Genomic DNA, 10722 nt, shown 5'->3' on the forward strand with positions numbered 1-10722 from the left:
GGAAGAAAAAATCGCAGCAAGTTAGCAAAACTATTTAAACTGCTTACCACTTACAGTGTATGCCTAGGCCAGTAAATTACAATATCTTTCTATATATCATACAAATCAAAAATGTTATTTGAATTAGCTCTGATGTTAAAGGCAAGTGTTTAAAATTATGTATATTATTCTTTAACTTGCACACTTGCTGCTTCTGTGGCTTCAGTACTTGAATGTATTGTTCATGTATTAATTGAAGGGTATCATGTATCTGGATGCTGTAGCAACCATAACAGCTCTGCCATAACAGCCATTCTCATGGCTACCTTGTTTTGAATGATAAATTCTCCATGGATTAATTTGAGGTTCCTCCCATGTATGCATCACAAGGGTTTGGATGCAGCAGAATGTCGTTGCAGCCTTGAAAAATGGTTGTTGTTGAATCTATGCTAAATTTTTCCCGCTCAGTTACATTACTGGGTGGTTTTCTTTTGTTATTGGTTTTATATCGACTTTCCTGTGACTCGAGATCTCAGAAAGAGGGAAAAGAGCCACCGGGACCCAAACCTCTGCCGCTGCTGGGAAACCTGCTGACACTTGACCTCACCAGACCCTTTGACACCCTTTGTGAGGTGAGAACTTGACATTGACACATTTCAACAATAATAGTAACATTTTAACAGACGTTTTTCTCTGTGTCGTCCAGCTGTCCAGAAACTACGGGAATGTTTTCCAAGTGTTTTTGGGTCCTAAAAAAGTTGTGGTACTAGCTGGACACAAAACTGTTAAAGAAGCTCTTGTGAACTACGCAGATGAGTTTGGGGAGCGAGATATTACACCAGCTTTCAGGATAATTACCGATGGTCATGGTAAGAATAAGTGAAAGCTTTGTTTGCATTTAAATCATTTCTTAATTTACCATCCAATGGCCAGATTTACTTACAGCTTGGGGCAGCGCAAACTTTTGGTATTAAGAACTTCTGTCAGGATTAACTAAAGACACACAGTGAAAAATTACTGCTGAAAATGCGTGGGCACAGTTATTTTTGCAGCTGACCTTATTGCACATGCATTTGTAGGAGTTTTCCTTTCAGAAGCCACATTTATAGGAGGAGAGTATTTAAATGGATCATGCCAGGTGATTTACTAAGGTTTACGCTCGTCAATTTACTTGTATTTGCTCCATTATTTACCAGCCAAAAAAAGCATGTCTGAAACCATTTGCGCTGTTCTTGGTAGATTGGTCATTATGGAAATGATCCGGCTGTGTCTGTATTCTTCAATGTGTGTGTCATCAGTAGATCACATGCAGAACTTTCCACTCCCATCTGTGCTTTTTTGTAATTGCGCTCTCATGCTAATTTGCCATGTTTAGTAAATCTGGCCCCAAGTGTGTTGAGTTCTGTGCTGTTTGTTATGTAGCATAAATGAAAGCTGTGCAGACATCTCTTTTTGTTGGTAAGCTTTTTAGGGGACAAGCACCAAAGGTGATCGTTGGCGTTTTTATTATTATTATTCCGCTCTGGAAGTCTATGGAAGCTCATTGAACTGCTTGTGGGAAAGTTATGAAATTTGGCACACAAATAGAGGACAGTCTGAACTGTCACTATAGTAAGTTTGGTGTCTCAAACTCAATCCCTCTAGCTAGCACCACCAACAGTCCAAATTTGCACTCATGTTTATGTTAATAACATTTGAACCGTAAGGGCTAGAAACAAAATATTTTTCCTTCTGATTCCTTGCCTCAAGACGATTTGATCCCTATGACATCATGAACATATTTCCGCGATTTAAAATTTTTCAAAAAAAATTGGCACAATTTTGGTGCAGTGCCTCCTAGTGGTATGAAATTATATGTAAATGTGAAGTGTAGATATGAAGTAGATATGAACAATGGCTATTTTTGCTTATAACTTCTGAACTCTTTGGCCAAAAATCTCTTTAGAATAGGTGCAGCATGAATCCTAATTGTCACAAAATATTCCGAAAAATGCTAATAACTTTTAATTGCATCAGCCTTTTGTAATGAATTCAGACCTAATGATTCCGTGGGTCATGCCGAGATACACGGAACAAAATTATAAACGCAACACTTTTGTTTTTGACCCCATTTTATTTGAGCTGAACGGCCCTGGGTCCTGGGCTGGTGTGGTTACACGTGGTCTGCGGTTGTGAGGCCGGTTGGATGTACTGCAAAATTATCTGAATGCCTTTGGAGACGGCTTATTGTATAGAAATTAACATTCAATTCATTGGCAATAGCTCTGGTGGACATTCCTGCATTCCATGCCAATTGCATGCTCCTTTAAAACTTGTGACATCTGTGGCATTGTGCCTTTATTGTGGCCAGCCTAAGGCACACCTGTGCAATAATCATGCTGTCTAATCAGCATCTTGATATGCCACACCTGTGAGGTGGATGGATCTCGGCAAAGGAGAAGTGCTCACTAACACAGATTTAGACAGATTTGTGAACAATATTTGAGAGAATATTCCTTTTGTGTACATAGAAAAAGTCTTAGATTTTTGAGTTCAGCTCATGAAAAATGTCTTCCGATTGTGGCAACAATTTTTTTTCGTAAAACCGTTTTCGTATAACGCATCAACAAATTTGATGGCATGATGCCAAAATGACTCAAAACGCCAAGATGTCTGTATCTCTGCAATGCTTTTGCACTTTCACACCAAACTTTGCATGTGTTATTGCTACCTTATTCTGCAATACACCACAATATTTAGTCACAGCTCCACCTATTGGTCAAAAGTGATAAATCATTCAATCAGATGATTGTACTTGTGATTTTTCAGCCATTGTCTAAAATGGTCTTAATATGTCTTTAATTGCTCATTGTTCAGTTGGTCTGATGCTTCCAACCATGTTGGCATGGCTTATCGTGTTTATTGTGCTTGACCCTGATATTTGCTGCTTGCAGCTATATTCTGCTTATTGTTGCTCTACTGCCATTGGAGTTTAGTGCAGCCAAATGCATATAAGAAAATGCCTGATTAGGAATTTCCCAGACTTTCTAATTTCTAAACGGTTGGTTCTTTCTGTGTCTACATTAATCAGGAATCCTCTTTTCCAATGGAGAGAACTGGAGAGAGATGCGACGCTTTGCTCTCAGCAACCTGCGGGACTTCGGGATGGGCAAGAGAGGAAGTGAAGAGAAAATCATAGAGGAAATTCAGTATCTGAAAGGAGAGTTTGATAAGTTTGAAGGTACAATCTGAAACACATTTATGGACATCTGCAATCATGCTCTTAGTTTAAAGGATCTTTGATAGACATTTGTTTTCTCTTCACAGGGAACCCCTTCGACACAACACAGCCTGTGAACTACGCTGTGTCAAACATCATCTCATCTATTGTGTACGGCAGCAGATTTGAATACACAGACCCTCAATTCACAGAAATGGTCAACAGGGCAAATGAAAATATTCGAGTTAGTGGATCGGCTTCTATGATGGTATGGAAGTGTGTTTTACTGTATGTTTTTGGTGACTTCATTTAAAAACAAAATCAATAATACATGCATTTTTTTCTCTGTGTGTACTTGTAGCTTTATAATGTGTTTCCGTGGTTGGGTCCGTTGCTCAACAGCAAAAGGCTTATTGTAAGGAATGTGTTGAAAAATAGAGCAGAAATGGCAAAGTTGATAACTGGACTGCTGGAGACTCTGAATCCACACGACCACAGAGGGTTTGTCGACTCCTTTCTCAACCGCAAACAGAGCGACGAGGTACTGAAATCACCTTGTTCCATAGAAATACAGGAGAAAGTTAAAAGTAATCATCAGCTTGTTTATAAAACTAATTTAAAAATAATCTATAAAACTAATAATAGTTTCTAAAATTAAAACTATTTTTTTTTTTAATTTTTTTATTGAACTTAGTTATTAAATTAAAATGAAACATGAATATATTTGGGAACACTATAATAAGATTCCCTTTTTTAGCATTAGTTAACTACATTATTTATCATAAACTAACAATTAAAAATACTTCTAAAGCATTTAATTAATCATATGTGATGTTAGTTCCCATATTCACTGTTAAAATTAAAAGATATCTGCTAATATTATTTAATAGACCCAAGTTAACATGGACTAAACAATAAACAGTTGTATTGTTATTAACTAACATAAAAAAAGATGAATAATTTGTCACGAAAACCACACGGAAATTATAGAATCCATGAGCAGTAGTTTTATAAAGGGTAATCCAAACTCGTCGTCAACATGCAGGGGTCAAAATCCAAATAAAGCCGTAAAAACAAGAAACAAAACAGGAACTCGAACAATAACAGACCTGAAGTGGTGTGACACAAAACAAGGAATCCGTAACAAATGCTAAAACAGACAGGGTATTTATACACACAATCTAACAATGTGATGGGAAACAGCTGAGTGCAATGAACTGATGAGTGACAGACAGAATGCTGGGAAATGAAGTCAAATGTGAAAGACACCGTGAAAACGAGGACCTCTAGTGACAAACAAGGGACACACAACCAGACACTGTGACATAATTAGTGTAACAAATGTATTGCTTATTGTTAGTTAATGTTAATGCTAACTAATGAGACCTTATTGTAAGGTGTTATAGATTGGTAGTTCTATTAGTAAAATCTCTTGACTTTTTCAATCCTTGTTGTATCATATGCCAATGGTAAAAGTTCATAAATGGACATGAGTTTCAATGTTTCAGTTTTCTAATTTATGTAGTTTTTAATTTTTTATGTATTATAATCAATGAAGAACTTTGTAATATTTTTTCCTTAGTATTTTATAAAAAGTATAAATTTGGGCTTTGTGGATTTGTACTTGTCAGCAATCCTGCAAGAAGGACACACACTTTCACCAGGAGAATCTTCTTGTGACGGTGGGAAATCTATTTGCTGCTGGTACTGACACGACAGGAACGACTCTGCGCTGGGGTTTGATGCTCATGGCCAAATACCCTCATGTACAGGGTAAAAACACAGTAATTTAAAGTTTTTGTTCCAATGCTGATGTTTATTTGTGAAGGTTTTTTTCCCCCACATCAGCTGAATTCATTTGATTCATAAAACACAAAAAAATGCCATAATGTAGATCGAGTTCATGGGGAGATTGACCGGGTGATCGGTGGACATCAGCCAGTGGTAGACGACAGGAAGAATTTACCATATACAGATGCAGTGATTCATGAAACGCAAAGACTGGCCAACATAGTACCCATGAATCTTCCTCATAAGACCAGCTGTGATGTTCACTTCAATGGATACTTCATCAAGAAGGTCAGGTAGAAGAATAAATATGTAGGCCTAGAAACGAGACCATGTGCATCTTTAATATTGTTTTTTTTTTCTCTCCATTTTCTAGGGTACCACTGTAGTTCCTCTGCTGACATCTGTTTTGAAGGATCCAAGCGAATGGGTGAAACCGAACAGCTTTTACCCCGAACACTTCCTAGATGAGAAGGGCCAGTTTGTCAAGAGAGATGCTTTCATGCCCTTTTCTGCAGGTATACGCTCAACTCTAAACACCCAGTATTTTGAAGAAATAAACATTTAATTTGGAATTAAAAACAGTTCTCTCTCTCTCTCTCTCTCTCTCTCTCTCTCTCTCTCTCTCTCTCTCTCTCTCTCTCTCTCTCTCTCTCTCTCTCTCTCTCTCTCTCTCTCTCTCTCTCGCTCTCGCTCTCGCTCTCTCTCTCACTCTCGCTCTCTCACTCTCGCTCTCTCTCTCTCTCAGGACGAAGGGTTTGTTTGGGAGAGAGTTTGGCCAGGATGGAGCTCTTCCTGTTCTTCACTTCCCTCCTTCAGAGCTACCATTTCACAACTCCACCTGGAGTGTCTGGAGATGATCTGGATCTCAAAGGAATCGTTGGAATCACGTTGAATCCGTCCCCACACAAGCTGTGTGCGATCAGACGCTCCTGATACTGGACAATCAAAACAGAAACAAGATATTTTACATAATATTGATTCTGTACATCTGAACTGGCATGATATTACTTGTTCTGAGTAAATTCAAAAATTGAAGTATGTGAATAACTCCACAAACCTGATTAAACTCCTTGAGAAGCAGGTGCATGTATAGTGTTTGTTCATTTTTTTATGTAAAAATGTGATTGTTAAAAATATCAATAACAATGTATGTTGTTTTTGTCATAGTCGCGTTCAGTTTTTTTGTTTTCATTCATGACGTGTTCCCTTTGTTCTAGTTCACTCGTCAGTCACCATGAACACTAACTACATTCTTCGGTAACACTTTATTTTCGATGGTCCACTTTAGACATTCTGCTATCTATAAGTAACTTTGCAGCTACATGTCAACAAACTATCATTAGAGTATAAGTAGACTGTCAGCTTAATATTTGCTAACACTTTATTTAGTTGGTCTTCCAACAGATATTCTACTGACTTTGTAGTCTACTGACAGTCTACTACAGTCTACTCTAATGAGAGTTTGTTGACATGTAGTTGCAAAGTTACTTATAGTTAGTAGAATGTCTAAATTGGACTATCGAATAATCCATTCATCACAGCTGTTTGTCATTTAGTTAATCGTCACTGTGTATTTAGTTCATGACGTGTTCTGCTGAGTTGTCCGGTATTGTTTGTGCATAGCACATTGTCTGGCATGTTAAGTATCTTGTTCTGTATTGTTTAAATAAACCCTGTGTTAATACCTCATCTTCTTCATCTTCCTTGGATTATCTCCGTACAGTTTTCACACAAAATGAACCTCCTATAAAAAAATTACTTATGAGGCACAACTTAATACATTTATTTGACCTTAAATAAAGGTCAAATAAAAAAAATTAAATAAAAATAAAAAAAACTATGTAAAATAGGATTCAAAGTTAATTTGCCAGATCTTAAGCAATTATACCACATAAATGACAACATATTTGATGTACAAAAGCTTTGTCATTGATACTTTTTTTTCTCTCTAGGCCTACCTAGAGTTCAATGGTTTACAAAAATAGTATACTTGAAAAATATATCGGTTGCTTTAACTGTAATCTACTGTGCATTTACACCATGATTTAGAACCAACAACATTGGATTGTGTCCAAGTTTTTGACAGTCTCCACCTCCAATACCAGCCACTCCCACTTTATCTATCTATCTACATTTGAACTGTACAAACCTCAAGGTCTTATGGGTATTGCTCTGTGAACATTGCTTTCATGGAAGCATTTCTTCAGGTTTCCAGCACAGGGACATTAATATGCTTCATTAACTTCCCAGCTAACAGAATTTTGTTATAAGAACGTTCTCTAAATATTCAGTGTTGGTTCTGGGAACGTGAAAAATGTCCAGTTTTCTTGACGCTAGAGGAACGTGTTTTAAAAGGTATAATGTTCCTCAAACGTTCTTTAAACGTAATTTTCGATTAAAAATTCAACATGATAGTAATGTTGATTTCGAACATTCCAAGAACATAAAAATGTCCAGCTTCCTGAATATTACTACACAGCAAAAACTCAAGAGTGTTAAAGACTCAAGAGTGTTAAAGTATTAAAATTTGAGTGTTAAATTAACACTGAGGAGTGTTAAAGTTAATGTGCTATTTAAGTTATTGATTGAGTGATGATTGAGCATTATTGAAGACACCTGATGATAACAAGCAGAATCACTGAAGAAGAAAAATCAAATTTTAGTCAACATTATGGAGATCAGTGTTTGGTTTAGTTGGGCAGTTGACCTTTACATGTTTAGCTTTACATTTTGTTTGGCTGTTGTACATGAGTTATGACAGCCAGATGAACAAAGAAAAAACATTATCTCATGGTGTTGGTTATCTTTTAACATAATAATTTTTTCACAATCAAATTACCTGAGTCAATTAACTCATTTAGGCCTAATCTCTGACATATATGTATATTGATCATTATCACATCAAAGTGATTTAACATCATGAAAATCCAGATTTTTCAATATAATCCAAAAGATTTCTTAAAAGTTGTTCTGATCAAAAGTCGTTGAAAATTGAATTTTTTTTGGACACACAGACATCAGTAATCAGCCTGTGATTCTCAACAATGGTTACAATAATAAAGCATGTTGCAGTGCATTCTGGGTGCCACCAATCAAAACTCATTCATAGCTCCCATCATAAATTGCGGTATGAATAAATTATGATCTGAATTGTCTTAGGAATCTCCTTTTCCTAATCGAATATTATTTTTGTCACCATTGTTGAGATTCATACACTGAATCTATAAGTCTATGTGCCTGAAAGAAAGGTTTATTTTTATTTTTTATCAGAATAACTTTTAAGAAATCATTTAGATTATATTGAACAACCTGGAATTTATACGGTCGAATCACTTTGATTCTGAAATAACCAATATACATTCTAATCAGAGATTAGGACTACTTGAGTTCAGTGATTCAGGTCATGTGATTGTGAAATAATGATATGTTATAACACAACCAACACCATGAGATCACATTTTCTCTTTGTTTATCTGGCTGTCATAACTCATGTCCAACAGCCAAACAAAATGTAAAGTTAAATATGTAAAGGTCAACAGCCCAACTAAACAAAACACTGATCTCCATATTGGTGACTAAAATTTTATTTTTCTTCTTCAGTGATTCTGCTTGTTATCATCGGGTATCTTCAATAATGCTCAATCATCACTCAATCAATAACTTAAATAGCATATTAACTTTAACACTCTTCAGTGTTAATTTAACACTCAAATTTTAACACTTTAAACACTCTTGAGTCTTTAACACACTTGAGTTTTTGTTGTGTAGTAACATTCAGGAAACTGGACATTTTTATGTTCTTGGAATGTTCGAAATCAACATTACTATCATGTTGAATTTTTAATTGAAAATTACGTTTAAAGAACGTTTGAGGAACATTATACTTTTTAAAACACGTTCCTCTAACGTCAAGAAAACTGGACATTTTTCACGTTCCCAGAACCCAACACTGAATATTTAGAGAACGTTCTTATAACAAAATTCTGTTAGCTGGGTTGCTTCCGCTCTTGGTTGTTTATCTCCTATTCTTCAGGTCTCAGAGAGAAGAAAATGAACCTCCAGGGCCAAAACCGTTGCCACTTTTGGGAAATCTGCTAATGTTGGATATCAACAAACCACACTTGAGCCTATGTGAGGTAAGTGATATCAGTCCTATTGGGCAGCCGCTTCAGCTTTGTTTCCATGTTTTATCAGAAGAGAGCCTCGAAGTGTGCACAAAAACTGGCCTGGTGAGTTTTTACAGAGAACAAATCTGTTTTTTTCCACAGGAAGAAAATTCAATAGTTTTCACAGAAATGACAATTCTGTCATAATTTACTTACCTTCATGTTGCTCCAAACACTTATGACTTTTCTTTTCTTCTGTGAAACACAAACTAACATATTTTGATGAGCCAAACAATAGTCGACGCTATAGACTCCCACTGTATGGACAAAACATATCTTCCCTTGTTCCACAGAATAAAGTCAAATGACCTCAAAAGTCAGATGTTTGGAACAGATTTATTTCTCCTTTAAATGCCTGTCCCTTACAGAACAAAAATATATGGGAATATACTGCAAAATATAATATGATATATTACATAATACATTTGCATATATGAGAAACTAGTGCTTATATTTTTTCGATATACTGCAATATGCTATTATACTATGCTACAATATTACAATTTGCATATTACAATATCACTGTAAAAATTTGTGCTGTAAAATAACAGTAACCTACTGGCAGCTGTGGTTGTTTTATTTGTTTATTTTACCGTTTATATACACCACTGCTTATTTACAGTATATTACTGCAAAAATACCATGAAAGGTAACTCATATCGACTGGGAAATCGACTGCTTCAAAAAGTTCAAGTTTAAAAACTAGTATTTATACTGATAGTACTGCAAACATACTTCATTACAATCCACTGAAAATGAATATTTCATATAAAAGCTATAGAATAGCTTTACAGTCAATAAGAAGAACTGGGACCAAGAGACCAACTAAAGCAAACACTTATCACCACGATGGTGACTTAAAATGAAACAACATCTAAACCTCATCTAAACAATGTTAGGAAATTACATTGATATAAATGTATACGAGGGAGGGCGTTCTCGCATTTAGCTCCTAAACTCTGGAATAGCCTTCCTGATATTGTTCGAGACTCAGACTCGCTGTCCCAGTTTAAAACTAGATTAAAGACGCATCTCTTTAACCAAGCATTGACTTAATGCTTAACCTTTAATGCTACTGCTGAATCAGTTCGAATGCATTAACATTATGAACATCAGCTATGCTAATTATTTCCCATCTGCCTTTCTGCTGTTATCTCGGGACGCTAGTCCCGAGGTAAATAGCGTTCGTCAGCTCCAGTTTGTATCCAGCCTCTCACGGAGACTTCAGATGCCCCAACGCCTGTGAAGAGACGACTCGACGCCTGTGAAGAGACGACTCAAAGCCGGCGATATGTTATGCCATAAATTAATACATGATTAACTAACTGTATTTTTCTATGTACATTTCCGAAATGCACTTTCTGTAAAGCTGCTTTGAGACAATGTGTATTGTGAAAAGCGCTATACAAATAAATTTGATTTGAATTGAATTGAATATAAACATGAGTTTTAATTTAATGCATCCTGAGTGTTTATTTGGTCCAGAAACAGTATAAATTGTCTAAATGAGACCATAAATGAGGCTGAAAATATGTCCACAATGGCCACATTTGAACTAGTTTTTAACCTTGTATGAAGAGGGTCCAT

General features: G+C 36.0%; 1 protein-coding gene across 1 annotated transcript; it reads left to right on the forward strand.

Moving 5' to 3' along the window:
* Window positions 1–377: 377 nt before the first annotated feature.
* LOC143706015 (cytochrome P450 2K1-like) lies at window positions 378–6658 on the forward strand. The gene is made up of 9 exons (XM_077197542.1): window positions 378–611; window positions 686–848; window positions 3050–3199; window positions 3286–3446; window positions 3540–3719; window positions 4810–4951; window positions 5073–5257; window positions 5343–5484; window positions 5715–6658. The coding sequence occupies exons 1-9, from the start codon at window positions 408–410 to the stop codon at window positions 5900–5902; spliced, it is 1515 nt and encodes a 504-aa protein (XP_077053657.1). The 5' UTR covers window positions 378–407; the 3' UTR covers window positions 5903–6658.
* Window positions 6659–10722: the final 4064 nt, after the last annotated feature.

This window comes from Siphateles boraxobius, unplaced genomic scaffold (genome assembly GCF_051911475.1).
Source record: "Siphateles boraxobius isolate OS27281-9 unplaced genomic scaffold, OSU_SipBor_1 399, whole genome shotgun sequence".
NCBI lineage: Eukaryota > Metazoa > Chordata > Actinopteri > Cypriniformes > Leuciscidae > Siphateles > Siphateles boraxobius.

Coding starts and splice junctions, on each gene's coding strand:
- LOC143706015 (XM_077197542.1), top strand. CDS start 408: ATGGTTGTTGTTGAATCTATGCTAAATTTTTCCCGCTCAGTTACATTA. Junction 3,447..3,539: donor GTGGATCGGCTTCTATGATG/GTATGGAAGTGT, acceptor GTGTACTTGTAG/CTTTATAATGTGTTTCCGTG. Junction 5,485..5,714: donor TTTCATGCCCTTTTCTGCAG/GTATACGCTCAA, acceptor TCTCTCTCTCAG/GACGAAGGGTTTGTTTGGGA.